The sequence below is a fragment of the Mandrillus leucophaeus genome, unplaced genomic scaffold, assembly GCF_000951045.1.
Source record: "Mandrillus leucophaeus isolate KB7577 unplaced genomic scaffold, Mleu.le_1.0 Scaffold224, whole genome shotgun sequence".
NCBI classification, from domain to species: Eukaryota; Metazoa; Chordata; class Mammalia; order Primates; family Cercopithecidae; genus Mandrillus; species Mandrillus leucophaeus.
The window spans coordinates 1,557,399-1,577,129 of record NW_012102299.1 but is presented as its reverse complement, the minus strand read 5'-3'; the positions used below and the strand labels follow the sequence as shown (position 1 = coordinate 1,577,129).

At 38.5% G+C, this 19,731-nt stretch overlaps 2 protein-coding genes across 2 annotated transcripts in view; one reads left to right on the top strand and one right to left on the bottom strand.

The window, feature by feature from the left end:
• Positions 1-4,675, bottom strand: part of FGF12 (fibroblast growth factor 12) — a 633,659-nt gene extending 628,984 nt beyond the window's left edge. Inside the window, exons 1-2 of the mRNA XM_011981343.1 lie at positions 4,560-4,675; positions 4,252-4,394 (exon numbers count right to left, since the gene is read on the bottom strand). Of these exons, the coding sequence (XP_011836733.1) occupies positions 4,252-4,264 (13 nt within the window). The 5' untranslated portion in view covers positions 4,265-4,394; positions 4,560-4,675. The remainder of the gene's footprint in view (positions 1-4,251; positions 4,395-4,559) is intronic.
• Positions 4,676-19,124: 14,449 nt separating this feature from the next.
• On the top strand, positions 19,125-19,526 carry LOC105540652 (60S ribosomal protein L36a-like). The gene has a single exon (XM_011981340.1). The coding sequence runs from the start codon at positions 19,153-19,155 to the stop codon at positions 19,471-19,473; it is 321 nt and encodes a 106-aa protein (XP_011836730.1). The 5' UTR covers positions 19,125-19,152; the 3' UTR covers positions 19,474-19,526.
• The last annotated feature ends 205 nt before the right edge of the window (positions 19,527-19,731 follow it).

Here is a 19,731-nt window from a genome sequence, read left to right as displayed (position 1 = left end):
TATACCAATAAATATTAATTTAATGTGGCAAGGGACATGTCAAAGGAATCTCAAAAGGGTTGAACAGAGAGGTATGACAATAGAAAAGGATAAAGCTATATTTACTCTGTTTAGAAGTGCCTTGATTTAAGCAGTCAAATATCACATTACCATGAGTTAACAGCAGACTTTTTCAGGAGCTTAACATGAACGTACAGAATAAATATTTAAGGATAATTGGGGGTTGAAAGTAAGTGACTGGAGGATGAGCAGCAAGGGTATTTAAAAGTAAGTTTGTTTTCTGATCTAACTATGAGACACGCAGTGTCTTTTTCATTTCATTTTTGTTGTTTCCAAAAACAACCAGAAGACCTAGAACATGATCCCATATCCACGAGCCTTCATATTTATTAGTCAGATAATATCAAATCTTCTCTACTGAGGTGCCTGGAGTGGTGTCATTCATTCTCAGATACAATCAGTTCCCCGAGATCGACACCAGTGCTTCTTAAATGTTAAGGTGCATAGAAATGACCATTAGATTTTGTTGAAATCCAGATTTGATTTGGTAGATCTGGAGTAGGGACTGAGATTCTGTATTTGTAACAAATTCCCAGGTGAGGCAAACGCTGCCGGTCTGTAGAACACCAGTAGTAATGCCCTACATCAGTGGTTAACTCTGGTCATCCATTAGCATCACTTGGGAGCCATTTAAAAATACTTATGCCAAGATCCCACCCCAGAACTAATTAAACCCAGATTATTAGGGGTATGGCCTAAGCATCTTTACATTTGAAAAGCTCTACAGGTGTTTCTATAGGTAATATGCCAGCTTGAGGCTGGAAATCTACCTAGACAAAGAAAAGTGTGATATAGGTGGGGGTCAGTGGGAGGTGAGTGTGTGTGTGTGTGTGTGTGTGTGTGTGAGAGAGAGAGAGAGAGAGAGAGAAGAGGAGAGGAAAGAGGAGGGGAGAATAGAGGAGAAAGGAGGAAAGAAGAAAGGAGGGGAGGGAAGGGGAGGAGAGGAGAAGGGCTAGAAAATGAGAGAAGAAAAGAGGGGAGGGGAGGGGAGGGGGAGAGGAAGGAAGAAGAGGAGAGGAAGGGAGGGAGGGGGAAGGAAGAAAGAGAAGAAGGGAAAAGGGAGGGAGGAAGGAGGGAAGGAAGGAAGGAAGGAAGGAGGGAAGGAAGGAAGGAAGGAAGGAAGGAAGGAAGGAAGGAAGGAAGGAAGGAAAAAAGCCTCTTTCCTCACTCTAAATCATGCTTCTCAAACGTTAATGTGCATACAAATTACCTAGGTATTTTGTCAAAATTCTAATTCTGACTCAATAGACCTGGAGTAAATATGGAGATTCTGCAGTTCTGAAAAATTTGTCTGCAAAGCACATTTTGACTATCAAGAGTCTAAATCAGTGGTTTTCAAACACTGCTGTACCTAGGGACCTCTAAAGGAAACATATATGCTTTTTTCTTCCACCCCAATATTCTAATTTCTTGGTATGCAGTGCCATCCCAGGATGAGTATGTTTAGAAAGTATGTCAGGTGATTCTAGTGTGCAGCAAACTTTGTGCACCACTTGTCTAAATACTAAACATTTTAACTCATTTAAGAATCTCAAGCCCTTAAGATATGCAAGGCACAAATTCCATCAGAGCTGCTAGGACTGTGTACCAACCCAAAGCTTTGAGACAATGTTAAGTACATGGTGCACAAAAATCACTGAAATTAGATCGTGAATTAAACCTCAGGTCAATTGATTTATTTTCCTCTCTTCTTTATGGTGTATGACAGGGAGTGATGCAAAATTGTAAATAAGGAAGCAAAAATAAATTGATCTTATTTGTAAATAGCTGAAGTTCAACTTTCCGGACTCTGGACAACTGCTCTAAGAAAGGTTTTCAAATGCTAGAGGTAATGTGAAGGTTGTCAAGTGTCGGCGATGGGATTCAAGACTAAACGGGCCATTAGATCGGGGTGTGGGATAGAGAACTCTGGAATCCTCAACTGAATCATACAATATGACTCTATCTTTAAAGAGTTTCTAATAGAAAAGTATTATATATAGATACATTAGGGAATGTCTTCGTAGAATTAGATTTGAATCTGTTGGGGGAAGAAGTTTGTACATGGCAGCATAAAACGGGAAAGATGCACCAATTAGAGTATTGCACCGATACACATTCCTCTTAATACACTCTTTTTGGCTGGAATAAAAATTTCAAGTTAGCTACCATCGTTAGCCGTGCCATTTGCATCAACTTAGAAAGTCAGGCCAATGTATAAGTAATAAGCCATTCTTAATCTGATTGTCAAGCAGCTAACAAAGCTTCATTAAGAAAGTCCAGGAACTAACATGCATAAAGACTTTCATCATATTTTTTTTTTCAGAGGCAATTATGAGACCTCGGCAAAATGACCACAGTGTTGGCCTACGGCAAAAGTCTTCATTGTCTTTGGATCAGTGCTGTGATTCACTGTATCATTGCTGTCTGGATTGACATAGAACTTCTGAACTGATTCTTTTTGGATATATTTCTGAGATTCTTTCTCCTTTCTGAACTCAAAAGACTGAAAGAATAGCTAGAACTTTACTGTTAGCAATCTGACCATTAAACCACCTGGAATGCTGAGTGACACGTAGCATGTTTTACGGGCAACGAAGGAAAATAAAAGATTACTGCTGAGAGATACAGCCTCTTTTTATGATTGCCCAGGAATTAGTATACACATTGGAGGCAAAACTGTTACCAAGAACCCTTGTCAAATAACTAAATTTAGTGAACAAATACCAGGTGTCATCGAAGCAAGAAAAACTGTTTCATAGTAAAATGATACTCTTTTTCTGTTGTTAACCTTATGTCCCAGAAATACTTAGTCAACTAGAATATTACAAACCTTTACGTGTTAAGAACTGGCTTTTTATTTTAAAATGGAGTTTATAATAGAGTTAATAATATACGCCTCAAGTATATTTATAGACATGGATTCTCTCATATGTGTACATCATTGTCAGACATGGAGATGCCCATCAACATATCATAAGAATAATTTGCCGGAACTGAAAATTGCCGGCTAGTCTTAATCCATGTTGATTCAGCTCTTTTTATACTGTAAATGCTTGCCTGGGTTCAAGTACTTTAAATCTGCCAATTAAATACTTAAAATACTGTATTGAACATAGAACTGCTATCATTCAACACTCCAGTTTCATTAATCAGCCCAGAAATAGGTAACTCACCACCATTCTCTGATCCTAAGTACATTACCACAGTGACTGACATTCCTGGTTTAAAAATAAAATCTTGTTTCAAATATAGCTTCCCGAGTTCTGGGTAATGAATATAGTTTCATAAAAGTTGACATCATTTCTTCTGATTTCACCAGAATTAAATACATCCAGTATGCCTCCTGGATATCTGACCACCATATCACTCAAGGCTCTCACAACCTGGTGGGCGTTTTAAGGAAAAGGAGAAACAGACCTGCATAGATGGGGTTAAATCCAAAAGATATCTAATCTTGTGATTAGAATACTCGTTGTGTTTATGTGTGTGCAATAGGCCATTCAGAAGTTGATCTTTACAGTTCATGTATCAGTTGGTATGTATACATCATGCAGATTTGCTTATGAGGAGAACATTGAAATATACATGTCCAGAACTAGTAAATGCATTATGCCTGGAAACCAAGCAGTACTCCCATACACTGTTCTTCTTAGAGGTCAGTTCTAACGCATGCTGTTCCAAATAGACCCAATTTCTCTGCTGATATATATTCAAAATGCAGTAGGATGTGGTCATACACACCCAGAAATACCATCTTCATGAGGTGGGGGTGGTGAAATTCAAACATTTTTTTTTTTTTTTTTTTAGCAATGCATTATTGGATATCAGATACAAACGTGCCCGTCAGCAATTCTAAAGCAAATGAAATAGATTTATCTGAGTCCATCCATTATAAAGAAAGATATTGCTTTACCAACACATACCTCCTCCTCCTCCATTTTGGGGGGACTCTCCCCACCTCCCCCCAAAAAACTCATCACACTTCACTACGCAACTGATGGAGTATTAAACACTGTCTTCCAAGCTGTGGGAGTGAAAAAGAAGTCGCCTTCCTGCCACACTTCCCCAGTGCTGCAACGGACATAGCATCTCCTCCTCTATCGACCTAGTGTGATGCTCGCTCCCCAAGCACTGCAGTCCCCTCGCCGAGGATTGCCTTGGCCACACGCACATGCAGCGGGAAGTCCCCCGATAGGGACAACCACATACCTTTGCTCTCCATTTCGGTCCCTTTCGAGTGCTGGGAAGTTCAATGGAAGTTGGCCGGAAGATGTGGGCCCGCTTCAGATTCCCAAATCTGGGAAGCCAATCTGATGATTTCGCCCGTACTTCCTTCCTTCCCCTCAGGCTTCCTGAAAGATGGGATTTCTTAAACCTTGAAGCTGCAATCAGCCACCAAAGGACACTTAGGAGCAGCAGCAGATTGCCTCTACAGGGGATACGTTGCGACGCGCATCTGATACTGAAATGCATGCACGGTGCCCGCTTAGATTTTTTTTTTTTTTTTTTTTTTTTACCTGGGTCTGGAAGCTGCAGGCAGGAGCTGTCCTCCGAGCGTGGTGCTGCAGGTGTAGTGACAGATCATCCCACTTTGCTCTCTGGATGTACAGCAGATTTGCATGGGCGCTGGCACGCATGCGCAGGGCGTCCCCCCTCCCCTTTTCACCGCCTCCCGCTCCCCCGCCCCCTTCGCCTCGCTCCCCAATACGGTCTTCAGTTATCCCAGCTGAGGAGCTGTAGCATTCGGTCACAGGGAAGCGCTGCTAAAAATAAACGCCGGACCGGATTTTCCTCTGCAAACTAGAAAATGGATTGGACTGGTACTGCGTGCATCAGGACGAATTACTGAAGTCTTAGAGGAGGCTAGTGTCTCCAGGCAGGGTATGGTTTTATTCAGAAGGCAGAGAGGAGAGATTTACGAATCGTTTTTAATGTTCACAATTTGGGTTTCTCTTTCTACTTGCTGCAGTAACTTTCCAGCTGTCTGCTTCCCTCTCCTCTCCCCACTGACTTCACATTGCTTGCTATATTCCTGTATGTGTTTTGTTTTGTTTTTCGAGAGTGGGGCGAGAGTACTTATGGAACTGTCAAAGGTTAATATTCTCTCGCTTCTTTGTTAGTCAGACTCAGTGTTTTCCTGCCTGCCTCCACCTCAAAACTGTTCCATGAGCAGGCTCCAAGGCTTCTAAAGTTCTTCAAACAAAGCCACTGAGGATATTTTGAGGTGCTCTTTTTAGCTTTTTTCCAACAACCTGCAAGAAGTCCCCAAAGGTGGGGAGACGCCTTTTTGATAATAAGTACTTTCAAATGCAATACCTAATCATTTTTGTGAAGTTGCAGGGATAGAATATTTTTCTTGTACAGAGCTCTAGAGGAAGATGCAAAACCAAAAACCTCCTGAAGTACTACCTTCATATCAAAATATTTCTAAAGCCCACACTGTATTTAGTTTATATGCAAAATGTTTAATGGGAAAAATTGTGTTGGATTTACTACTTTTATTTTTTTTTCAATAATCCAGATTTTCCTGAGGTGATCATCTCTCCTTGAGAATAATAATCTTCTTCTCCAGAAGTCCAGAAAACCCTGTTATCTGGAATGGTTAAGGAAGGAGATGTGCAGATTCGTCACATACTCTAGTTCACAAAAGATCCTTCCACAGTAGGCTTCTAGTCACAATTTTCAAAACATTGAAATATAATAAAATGTACTCCCAACAAGAAACCTGGAGTTCTCTCTAATTTAATCTTTTTCTGGTGATTCAGAGGGCATCCTTTGATTTTTCCAATGCCTTAGGGCCATGATTACAAATATTAACCATGATGGTTCAGCCACATATGGACATTATTAGTGGAGGACTCCCACTAATGAACTGAGTGGGTCAGCAACACCTGGATCCATTCAGCATTTAAGAGTATCGGATTGCAGAGGCCACAACCTAGGGCCTACTAGTTTTTAGGTTCTCCAATTGTACGCCAAAGTACATGTTTGGAAGAATCACAAAACGCAGGATTTCTTTTCAGTGTTGAATAGGCTTAGAAAGTAGGCTAAGGGTAGGAGTAGTGCTCCTCCTTAAGAACAACAGCCTATTTCATTGAGATAAATAATTTCTGTTCTTAATGCTGCACCCCATTACATGCTCATTCCTTCTCAAAGGTTTTAGAACAGGAGATATCTTTAGAATGCATCTCTGTGTACTCTTCATATTTATTCTTTTACAGATGGAGAAGCTAAAGGCAGGGGAGGAGTGGCACGTGATAAGAGTCACATGGTGAACCAGATCTGGGTTCAGAACCTAAGCATCATACTTCAAAGGCAGAGGCAAGCCATCTAATCCAGAACGCTTTTTCATATAACTGCCTTCCCATTATCTACAGTGAGTAAGAACAGGGAGAACCTTCTAGTTCATAATTTATCATTATTTTTATTCATAATTTTAAGAACCCAGATGCTTTATTAAATAGAAAGCAAATCAAATTTAATGCAAAATTTGTGGTCTGACATTCAAGATCTTTCCATTCTTCTCCAAGCTTAACTCCTAGACATATTATCCTAAACCAACCTCAATATTTTCCTTTTTTTTAAACCAGGAGAATGTGGGGTCACAGACCCCCACCACCACAAATTATGCAGTCTGGTTTCCCACTTGTGGGGAAATTGCAGGGGTCAGCGCATCTGGAGTACAATGGACAAACCTTGACTGAGAGAACCACCTTCTTGATCACAATAGCTCCTCTGTCAAGATTTTTCTTACCTTTGCTTACATCATCATTGCTGTCAGATCTTGACCTCATCAAACCACTACCTACCACAAGTGTCTACAAATTCAAATCTTATATTTTCCTCTAGATCCAACAAAAACTCCACCTCCTTTCTACAGTCTTCCCTGATACTCTCAGTCTGAAAATATTCTCTACCAAGAACACTGATGATCTGCTCACTAATGGTTCCAAAACTGATGATTTACTTTTCCATCACTATTTTCTATTCTGTATCAGAATAATTTATGTATATATCTTGTTCCTTTTTCCCACCCTTATTTTTTAAACGGCCTCCTTTTTCTTTCTTCAGTGTAGTCTACAGAGTGTCCTGAACATAGATAACAATAAAAATGTTTCACGAATTAGTAGCATTTAACATGCATGTTTTTGTGTACTTTACCATGTGACATTAACTACACTCACCATGATAACAAAATGATGATAATATTGACCTAACATTGCTCAGAGCTTACTATGTGCCAGGCACTATAAGGATTCTAAATGTTTTGGTGACTATTATCTTTATAAAGCTATATGAACATGCAAATGGCCAACAAATATATGAAAAAAAATGTTCAATATCACTAATCAGCAGAGAAATGCTTATCATCTTCAATAGACTTTATGCTTCTGTGGGGGCAAAGATCATGTTTTATTCATACTTTAACCTCTCTGTGCTCCAGGTTGCTTATCTTTAAAATAGAGATATCATTTCACCCCAGTTAGGATGGCTATTATCAAAAGACAAAGAAAATAAAGCACATGCTAGTGAGGAAGCAGACAGAAGAGAATTCTTATGCACTGTTGGTGGGAATGTAAACTAGTACAATCACTATGGAGAACAGTATGGAGTTTTCAAAAAAAAAAAAAAATTAGAACTACCATATGATCCAGTGATCCCACTATTGGGAATCTTCTTTACCAAAAGAAAGGGAATCAGTATATCAAAGAGACATCTGCACCCACATGTTTATTGCAGCACTATTACAATAGTCAAAATATGGAATCAACTTAGGTGTTCAACAACAAATGAATGCATAAAGAAAATGGGGTACATATACACAATAAAATGTTATTTAGCCATAAAAAAGAATGGAATCCTGTCATTTGCAGCAACATAGATGAAATGGAAGGACATTATGTTTGATGAAATAAACCTAAGAAACAGAAAGTTAAACACCACATGTTCTCACTCATATGTGTAAGATAAAAGAAAAAGTTGATTTCACAGAAGTAAAAAGTAGAACAAAGGATAGGAGGAGCTGGGAAGGGTAGGGGGAAGGAGGGAAAGATTTGTAAAAGGATACAATGTTACAGCTAGGTGGGAGGAATAAGTTCTAGTGTTCTATACCACTGTAATATGGTTATAGTTAAGAATAATATTTTACATAGTTTAAAATTAGCAGAAGGAGGATATTGAAGTTTCCCAATACAAAGAAATGATCAATATTTGAGATGACGAATACAATAATTACCGTGATCTGATCACTTACATTATATGTATTGAAAGTCACTGTTTACCCCATGAATGTGTACAATTATTTGTCGATTTAAGAAATAAAATAAAATGTTATGAGATTAGTACTATTATTATCTCTGTTTTAAAGATAAGCAACCAGGAGTACAGAGAGGTTAAAATATGAATAAAACATGATCTCTGCCCCACAGAAGCAGAAAGTCTATTGAAGATGATAGAAACATAAATGATTTTAAAAGCTATAGTAAGCTATAAGACAGGTTGTCACAGGTGGAGTAGGAGGTGCAGAAGAGTTGGCAGTCAGCCAGCCTGAGGGTTTTAAGAAAGTTTCCTGGAGGAGACACATACAGAGCTAGTTCTTGAAGTCTGAGCTTCACAGCGTTGGGGTATGAGTGCGGGGCAGGGACCATGTGAGAGTGCAAAAGTACTTTCGGACATAAGAAGTTATTATCATTTTCCAGGTTTCTCTACCAGATGTGAATCTCCAGTATAAAAGTGGAAAGTGGAAGGAGGCAGAGAAATGCTTAGTATGGGTCTGGGACCAGAGCTACAAAACTCCAGAGTACGTGGGAGAGATCATCATCATATCTTCATCTCACCTAAGTTTTCTATCATGCATTTGAATAGAGAGACAGTAGAGCATAGTGAAAAAAATAGATTCTGGAACTAGACAGACGTGGGCTCAAATACAGTTTGCTTATTATTACTTACTGTACCCTCTTGGGCAATTAATCCATTTGGTTCCCATTTTTTTAATCTGGAAAAGTAAGTAATATCTTCTTGTAGGCAGAGCTGCTGTAAGGACTGACCATAATACTTATAAAAGTGTCTAAAATACTGGTCACTCAATAAATTGTACTCACTATTATATATAGGGCTTTGGATCCATCTAAGCTAAGGATTAGAGCTGGAATCCCTGAAGGCCCCCTCCTTTTTAATAAGAAAAGGGTCTAATCCCCACATCCCAAAGTGGAAGGATTTAAAGGAAGAATTGCTTCATAAAAGTGTTGATGAAACATAATTTGATCTAGTTATGATGAACTCACTTAATGATAATCCTGGAATAGAGGAAATAGACTAGTAGCAATTTGCTATTTCAAAATGCTAAGAATTAGGTGAGACTGGGTTTCTTTTATTTGGGGTGAATGTGCATTCTGGTTTTCCCAAAATGTTCCCTTTTTATACTCATTGTCACAACATACTTTTAAAGAATGCCCCCTTTGCCCATCAAAAACAGTTCTGGCTCAAACAACAAATTATATGACCATCTACCTTTAGTTCCTACTAGAATGTACAGAAATAATATAAATGATTGAAATTAATTAACAGCAAGGCATTACATTATAATTAACTATTTTAAAAGCCTTGCTAAAATGCCAAACCAATTACCAGCCCGCATACAATTTTTCCATATACTCATGCTGTTTGTCCAGAAGTGCTGAACGTAAACTGAGAGAAATGTGTGACCATTTATTTATGCCCAATTATTTTCTTACTGCTCATTTTTTATAACTAACATCTTTTATAATGTATTTTATATGTACAAAAAAGAAAAGTTGGCCAATTGGGACTTTTTGGTGATGATATTGAGGTCAACTCACCTCTAGAAATGAGTACTCACTCTAAGATGAAACAAATGGTCAGCTCAGTTTCCACTGAGAGTGTCAGTTCAAACTGTCACCAGACTGTAAGCTCTACAAGAACAAGGACCTTGTCTGTTTTGGTCACTGTTGTTTTTCCAGCTTCTAGAAGAGTGTGTGATACTTAGAAGGTTTTATTTAATATTCATTGAATGAATCAATGAATGAGTTTAATGAGATAAAGCTTTTTTTTTTTTTTTTTTTTTTTTTCAGGGCCATAAAGCCAATTCACTTGGCAACTGAGAAGCATCAATCAGCAATCCTTGACGGCATAAACTAGGTCATAAGTGACCTGCAAGCAGCAGCAAGATCACCACGAGGCAGGAAGTCAGTTAACAAGTGTGCTCAGTGCTTACTCTTGGGCAAAGACCATAAATAGTCAGTCCTACATTCGGTTTTCTCTGCACTTGAGTTCAGGTATTCCTCTTAAGCAAGCTCATAGGTGGGCCATGCCTTTGCAAACAAGCTAGGAGGCTGGGAGAAATTAGTCATAGAAGATGAAAGAATAGGAAGATTAAAATTTCAAAGCACAAGAAGAAGATGGATTGACGTGGCAAAACTACGTGAAAGTGGCCACGCTGCAGAAGTTAGAGAGAGTCCCTCGGAAAGCAAACATGTCTTGATTGCTTACTATGTGCAAGGCTCTCATTCTCTTCCTTGAGTGACAGTGAAAGAACGGTCTTCCTAAAAAGGCAGGGTCACATGATAAAGCTTCAGTAAAAATGGTTCAATAAAAATGGTTCAGGTTTCAGGGAAGGAATGAAGGTAAGGAACAGTCTGAGAAGACAGGAAAGGACAGAAGATGCAGGTCATCTGGGTATATTTTTCCATGGAGTTACCCATCCACACAGTCTAACAGTGATGTCTCTGGGGGCTATTAAGTATCTAAAGAGACTTGCAGAGTCGTGTAACAGAGTAATGATGCATGGGTGAGGCATCTGGAAGCCAACTGACAAACATTTTTTACATTTCTTGTTAAGGACTGTCTCCACTTGACGATATTAGAGATTTATACACAAGCTATCAACTGACAATTTCGAGGTCCATCTGTTACACTGGCATAATGCCCACTTAAAATGTGGTATGCCAATTCCATTAATGTTTAGGTTTTGAGTCAAAACCTTACTCAGTCAAAATAGGATACTAGAAAATAAAACTTTTCAGTTGATTGTCCCTTTTCCTTCTAGGGATAAGAAATAACCTGGCAATCTAATATGCAAAAGTCACTTCTTGAATCTGCTCAGGATCCGTATGAAGACCAACCCAGTCCTTGAGTTCTGGTGCTAAGAATAGACCAATTGTACATCAAAGTTTAGTCCAAAGAGGCTTCGTAAAAAATGCTGCATCTAAAGAAGGTGGACATTTGACATTTCCTCATCCTGTACTCCTCACACCCTCCCCTCAAAATTCCAAATACACGGATGCTCAATCTTTTTGTAATAATAGCATACGAGTATTCAGTCACAGAAAAATTAACAAAAGTCCATCATTTGTTCATTTACTGAGAAGCTACTATGTGCAAGACACTAGTCTAGGTGCTGGGATACACCATGAATCTGTGGACTCATAATGTGTACATTTATAGTTTCACGGTTGGAATGAACTTCATACATCTTGTAGCCCAAATACTTATTAAACAAAAGTGAGAAATAAGACCCATTAGGAGGGAGGAGGGGGACAACTTTTCTCAAGTCAAATAGCAAGTCATAAACAAGACTAGAAGTAGTCTGCTGATACCTATCTCATTACGGCACTCTCTATGCAAACTTGTATACGTTCTTAGGTTGGAGGACTAGTCCTATGTGTGTTGTACTACAAACCATTGTTTCAGAAGTTTATTTATTTCACTTAGTAAATACATCCAGAAGTTCTTGTTGAAGGGCTGGAAAATGGTAACTATACTAAATGTGTCGCTGCCAATAAGAAACCTCCACAATGTTCTACATGATGCCTGATAGAGGTGATACAAGTGTATTGTTCATGCGATAAATAATAACAAAGCTTTGTTTTATTAGTAGTGCTCTTACTTGATGAAAAATCTTTATGGTTTATGTTTATATTCAAATCTCAGTTCACATAGCGACTGTGGCTACCCAGGGAAAGTGAAATGCAGAAATGAAACAATTAGCTATGCTACTGGTTCCAAAAGCCCTGCTGTTTAAAGGGGAGGAAAAGAGTAATGAGTAATTTAAGCCAACTGAAATTAAATAACAGCAAAAGAATGCAATAGCATAGTGGACTCCACAGGTGTATTAACACAAGGGTATTATCAGCAGGGACCTGGAGGTTCACGACTAATTGCTGATAGTACTGATACTCTGCAGTTTAAAAAAAAATGACAAATGGATTTGTATATCTGATAGTTTTTTTAAAAAAATATTTTCCACAACTTTTTACATTTTTTTTCTCCAACCATTTGCCCTAGCAAGGTGACTACAGGACTGTAAAGGAAGCAAAGAGTTATAGTTAAGAGGTGGAACCAAGACTGCTATTCTGCCCAGAGCGTTCTCTTGTATACTCAGCTCTAGGCCTAAGGTTGTGATAATATGATGCTGATGCTGCCGGCCCCTTTCCGTCACCTAAAATCTGTCTCAATTTAAAGTATCAGAGGAAAATGTTTTTCATCTGATCTTAAATTTATGTTTATTTATCATGACGGACAAACTTCTTATTTAGCCTTCCCAATCACTTCTAAATTCATTCATTAAACATTTTCCCCTTCTTTCTGAAGAATCACAAGCTATTAATCATTAAAAAGTAGTAGCTGTTATAAAAAGGATACTGGAAAGATTGAGATGTATCCTTGGTTTCTTACTCTGTAAAAGAAAGGACTTTGACAAAACAGTCTATAAGGCCCTTTCCAGCCCTAATATTGGAAGCATCTGTGTTGGACCAGCATCACTTCTAGGCTAAGTCAGTCGGACCTGAAAGGAACACTAGAGTTCCTCTAGCCAACTCCTTTAGTTTATAGAGGAGACACCTGAGGCTTGACAGGGGAAGACTTTTGAATCTGAACTTGGAACTGCTAGAATCCAAAGTCAATAGTTTTAGCCATTATCTTATATTATCACTTTACTACACTTTAATTCCACATGTTGATGAAGTGCAAAATATTTAAGTAAATGATAGAAAATAGGTTGAAGTGAAAAAATAGTATTCTACTAGGCCCCACTAACGCCACTCATCTACTGAATGAAGAAATACAAACCCCATCAAAATGATCTCCACCTACCTGCCTCATTACCCCCTCCCTTATATCTTTTTACTTGTTTATCTCATTTTTATTGCCTACATAATGCCAACAAGCCAAGTTGGCAGATGATTCAGGCTGTGATACAGAAGACGGGATAAATACAATATCACAGAGCTACAAGGTTGGATATAAACTTGGGGCTCACGTTTTTTTGGCTCAGGAAACTCTTATGTATCCTTCAAAACTCAGTTAAAGTGTTTCACGAGAAGCCTTCTCTTAATCTTCATAGCATTTTCAGTATTTTTTATTCATGTCTGCCATTTATTTATATATCTGTCTCTCTATAAAGGCAGTGCTATAGACTGAATGTGTTCCCCCAAAATTCATACATTGAAACCTGATTCCCAACATAATAGTGTTTGGATGTGGAGACTATGAGAAATGATTAGGTCATGAGGGCAAAGCAGTTATAAACAGAATTACAGCCATTATAAAAGAGACCCCAGAAAGCTTCTTGCCTCTTCTGCCATGTGAAATTACAGCCACAAGACTGCTTTCTATGAACAGAGAAGTGGGTACTCACTAGACACCAAATCTACCAGCAGCCTTGATTTTGGACTTCCCAATCTTCAGAACTATGATAAATAAATTTCTGTTGTTTTTAAGTCACCAAGTTTGTGGTATTCTGTTATAGAATCCTGAATAGGCTAAGACAGATGGAGTATTCCCATCACATAGCATTGTGCCCAGCATCTAGCAGGCATAGAGTAATTATATTATGAATTCGTTAGTGAAGCAGTCAATGAGTGATTAAATGAATGAAGTCTGAAAATATTCCTGAACCTTTCAATTCAATTTATTCACTCTTCATTATACCCCAGGAGCAAATAAAAATCAACTTTGAATAGCCATGCTTGTTCTACATTGGGTAGTATTATCAACACTGTCAGTGTTTCCCATCAACCTGCTTTATTCTTGCTCTTTTCTCCCCAAATCTCCAAGTTGGAGGAAAAAAAGGTCTCCACTCCTGGCTTCTTAGACTTTGGCCTTTTTAAGTCTTACTTTCTTCTCCCTCTGGTCTTGGATTTCCCATCTCCTGAAACACCCACCTTCCCACCACCACCACCAGCAGCACACACACAATCCTCATTAATAATCTCCTTGCTTGGCTCCATAGACCTCCATGAGCTGAGCTAGTATCCTGACTTGGTCAAGGAAAGAAGGAGTGCTTTAGAAAAAGAAAGAAATGAATGATAAATATTCTACTGATTTTTATTTTCCAGTTTCAAGCTCTGAATGTAGCTGAATGTTACTGTTTGATCCTTTTGCCCACTTCTTTTGATTTCCTCCCAATTATTTCTTCTTTTAAGCAGGGAACTTAAAATACTGCATTTCTTAGTTTTCTCCCTGAACAGAGGGCACTCCCCCCTTCAGTGAGATGTTAGCTTCCATGGCTAAATATAGCAATCATCTATCAAGAATTTTCCCAGAATATGAAGAGACACTCTACCTTTCTAATAATGGATGTGGTTTTTCTCACTGAACATAAGTATGTTCAAGAAACACATTTAAAAAGATGATGTATTCTTGCAGGATACATTATTGTGCATTTGTAAACTCTATTTTCACATTGATGCACATGCCAAATCACTTGCTATTATTACATTCAGCACTATTTGCTCTGGATCATAGTGCCAAAAGACTAATGTCTTGTAAGTACAGAAAGCAGACACTTCGGGGCGGCACAGATGGAGGTGGGAGAATTGCCAACAGAAATGGTGCCTTTTCTCCACTTGGATTTTTTTGTTGTTGTTTTTCAATTGTTTAAAGCATGGAGATCATGCAACAAGTATGACTTAGGCCCTGAAGGGAGACCCACTGGAATCTGAATGCAACTAAGCTGGAAGGCATGAGAGAAAGAAAAAAAGAAACAGGATAGTTCATCCATCTCAATGATAAACTGAAAATCAGAATCAAGAAAGCAACACTGAGAAAATGAAGTAAGCGCACGAAATTGACTTAAATCACTTTGTGGATTATATATTGAATAAGATTAAAATGTCACCATTATATTGTTATGATGATGATAAAATAGTAAAACTGCCAAGAGAAGAGAATGGCTTGTCTTTGTGTGGCATCGAAGAATTTATCAAAAAGGCAGCATGATAATTTAGGAAATCAAACTTCTTTCTTAAGCTGAAGGTAGCTCCTAAAATCCATTATATGTTACACAACTAGTTTACATTTATGTTCATTTATATTATGAATTCCAAAGACTGAATTTAACAAACCAAACATCCTAAATTTTGCCTAACATTATGCCTGGTACTTTACATCTACTGTATTATTAAATCCCCATAACAACAATGATAAGGAACTGAGGCTCCAAGGTCTATTATTTGCTCAAAATATTCAGCAAGTGAGGAGTAGGGTCAAAAAGGCAACTGAACACTTACAGAATTTAAAATCTTGACCTCTGTACATGCCTCAAGGACATATACTTGGTAGGTAAGCCATCTTCCACCACTAGTGTTTATATAAACTTGTGCTACAGGAACCCGAAAGAGAGAAAGTGCATTATTTTCCCCGCCAGGGAAGGAGCAGGGAACATTGAAAAGCCTTTTCCATGAAGCAGAGAAAGCCATTTCTGACGGAGGTTTCAGCATTAAAAGCCTCAGTGAAGAGAATGTAGGGTGATTTGGGGAAAAGTAAACAGTTTGGTGTTCCTGCACTGGAAGAAGATGAGAAGATTGGCTAGATGTGGATTGAGGAGGAAGCCTTAACACTCCTGGGATTTCAGTTGAACAGAGAGTTTACCAAATCTGAAGTTTTGACTGTTCTCATGTTTACCTGTCATGTCAGATTTAGCTCCTTGCCTGCAAAGACTGAATCTTGCATGAGTTTTCCACCAGACCTTCCCTTCCCAGTGCAGCTCCTTTAAGGGTTCAGTCTTGGCTTTCCAAGCTGTTGAGACTGCAAAAAAAGAAGTATGGACCACATGCAAATTTAGCTCTTCATCTTTTGACTCCACTCACTAAGCAATTTGCTCCTAGATTCTCTCTCTTTACTTAGCCACTAGGTTTGTGTCTGACTTGTGTTAACGACCTGACTTCCCTAGTCAGCATGATACCAGATTCAACTTCCAGCTGTGCTTTTTATCTCTCTTCCTTAATTCCATGTGTTTTTAAACAACCTTCAGGATAACAGCCCTTCCAGCTCTACCTCTCCTGGCACCTCTGCTCCCACAGAAATCCTGTTGGCTCACCTCTTGCAACTGCTCTGCCCTGGAGGTAAGGTCAAGAGAGAGCTTGGCACAAAGCCTGGTAAGTGATATGTACAGTTTATTAACCACTTACTCTATATACTATGCCCTTTGTCTATACAGTTGAACCTTGGTGTCTATGGGGTATTGGCTGCAGGGCCTCCTTTGGATACCAAAATCCACAGATGCTCAACTCCCTGATATAAAATGGTATAGTATTTGCATTTAACCTATGTACACTTACTTTATTATCTTTAGATTACTTATACTACGTAATACAATGTAAATAGTTGTCCTACTGCATTGTTTAGGGAATAATAATAAGAAAAAAATTCAATGTTCACTGCATGTTCAGGACAAATGCAATTTTTTTTTGAAATATTTTTTATCCACAGTTGGTTAAATCTATGGATGTAGAACCCATAGATATGGAGGGCTGACTGCATTATTGTCAGGTTTGTAAATGATTATTCCTAAGTTCACAAGGTTAAATATATCAAGTAAACAGAGCTTTAAAAAGTGGTTGAATTTAACATGTGGCTGGATTCAGTAAACATTGATGGACTGAATTTCAACACTTCTCTCTCATTGCAATTTTGAATTTAAGGTTTTATTTTATTTTCCTGTTTAGCTTTTCATATCTTACTACTACAATAAACATGAAAAATAGTTTTAATTTGAATGCTCATAAAATTGTGCCAAGAAATAAAAAATCTACTGAATGTCTATGCTCAAGAGAACTAAAGTAGGATAAATACTACCTAGTAAACCCTTATTATCCTCGATAATATGCTAAGATTTGGATCAGTTTATCAAAGCACTGGGGTGAATACTTAAATGAACAGTTGTAAAATTTTATATCACAAAAGGACATCAACATTTCCATAACCATTTAGCTCTTGACATTGTTAATTGATCTCAGTTAAGTCAGCAGATCTGGATAATACTTGTTGACATTTGAGAAATTGTATAGTGCATATTAGAAATGACTATTTGGTAAAAAGCTAAGCACTCTGCAATGCTAATTTTATCAATCTTTGAAATCTAAAAATGAGCTTAACTTGTATTTTCAACTCAGCCAACAAAAGGTAGTTATGATTAGCAGCACTGGTATTGCCAGCTTAGCCTAAAAGAGATTTCACCACTGCAGCCCCAGATCCCACCTTTCCCATGCTTATCCTCTCTCCTACCTCCTACTGAGATCCTCCCATTGTTCCCCCAGATACAGCAAGCTGTGCTATGCCTCTGTGTTCATCCGTGCTGCTCTCCAGAGTTGGAAAAACATTGTACCCCCTTCTCTTTCTGCTTCACTCAAACTTCAGTGCAAATGTAAGCTCCTCTAGGAAGCTTTCTCATATTCTCTATATGATTTGATGCTCTCACCCTGGGCTCTCAAAGAACCTTGAACATTTCTTGAGCATGATAACTTAAACTGCTGGAGAGCCTTTGCCCCCCTACCCTTTTAGGCTTTAAGCTTTGTGAGAGAAGCACGCATAATTGTATGAGCAGTGCACCACACCACGCAGTCAATAAATACGGTAGTTCCAGTAGTTCCCCCCTTACACATGGTTTCAGTTTCCAGGGTTTTAGTTGCCCACAGTCAACCAGGGTCCAAAAATATTAAATGGAAAATTCTAGAAATAATTCGTAAGTTTTAAATTGCACCCAGCTCTGAGTAGTGTGATGAAATCTTCTACTGTCCCACTCCATCCTGCCCAGAACATGAATCATCCCTTTGGTCAGCATATCTACGCTGTATACACTACCTGCTCGTTAATCACTTAGTAGTCATCTCTGTTTTCAAATCAAAAAGACATACCATATATAGGGTTGAGGACTATCTGCAGTTTCAGGCACCTACTGGGGGTCTTGGACCATATCCCTCACAGATAAAGGGGGACTACTACATTAGTTAGAGTCAGGAAAGGGTGAGAATTTGTCTTGAAGGAAAATCAAGGCTCAGAACAGGTATGTGACTTGCCCTGCATCACAAAGCTGGTAAATGGCAGAGTCCCTGGAGAATCCATTACTCTTGCATTCCAGGGCCAGGTCCTATCAACTATTCACTTCTCTCACTGTTGTCAGTTGGGGGCTCTGGGTATTTTTAAAAGAGTAGTGTCATAAATACACACACACACACACACACACACACACACACACACATTTGATGAATTTCTTAAAGAATTTTAAATAGAAACACTTAAACCTAGAAGTGAGTTTATTACTTTGATGAACACTTAGACAACTACATAAATACACTAATTCCCAAATCACTAAGAATATTATAACAATCAAGTGAAGAATTAAGAAGTAACTACTTCCAAAAATAGGATGACTTCTTATATTTAAACCAGGGAGAAAGGTGAGCCTGTGATCCAAAGGAATATAATCAAAAGGAAGATAGGAGAGTTTCTTTTTTTTCTCATCCAAGCCAATATATTATTTATCAAAATAAAATAAATCATTCAGGATGGTTACTACTTTTCTAGGGCCACTTTGCCAAAAGCAAGACAATTATTAATGATATATACACAAAATCACAAGTGTTTGGAAAAATCACTGTGGTAGATCATTCTGAGCCTTTATTCATCACGAATTACAATGGCACTTGTTATTTGAGGAAAGGCTGGCTTTCCAGTTGCTCAGATAAATCTATTACATATAAGAGATTGGGTAAATTGTGAGATAATAACTGTAGACGAATGAGTTAGGTTGTACATGGTCAATCATTTAAATGCCTCCAGCTTTCTTCCCGTGCCGGTATCGCTCTCGCAAGCATGGTTAACTTCCCTAAAATCCGCCGGACTTTCTGTAAGAAGTGTGGCAAGCACCAACCCCACAAAGTGACACAGTACAAGAAGGGCAAGGATTCTCTCTATGCCCAGGGAAAGCGGCGTTATGAGAGGAAGCAGAGTGGATATGGTGGGCAAACTAAGCCGATTTTCCGGAAAAAGTCTAAAACTACAAAGAAGATTGTGCTAAGGCTTGAGTGCGTTGAGCCCAACTGCAGATCTAAGAGAATGCTGGCTATTAAAAGATGCAAGCATTTTGAACTGGAAGAAGATAAGAAGAGAAAGGGCCAAGTGATCCAGTTCTAAGTGTCATCTTTTATTATGAAGACAATAAAATCTTGAGTTTATGTTCAAAAAAAAAAAAATGCCTCCAAATAACACTCTCAAAGTTTCACAGTATTGCCTTCACAGAGTTAAGCTGGCTGCCAAAGTGACCCACAGAAACTCGTTATCCAGTTCTTGCCTGCTATACTCTCCAGTCTGTCCTCACAGGACCATGCTTGGTGCCCAGGATCAGTTTCCACTTCCCTGACTCTAGGACATTGCTCACCTCTGGAATGCACC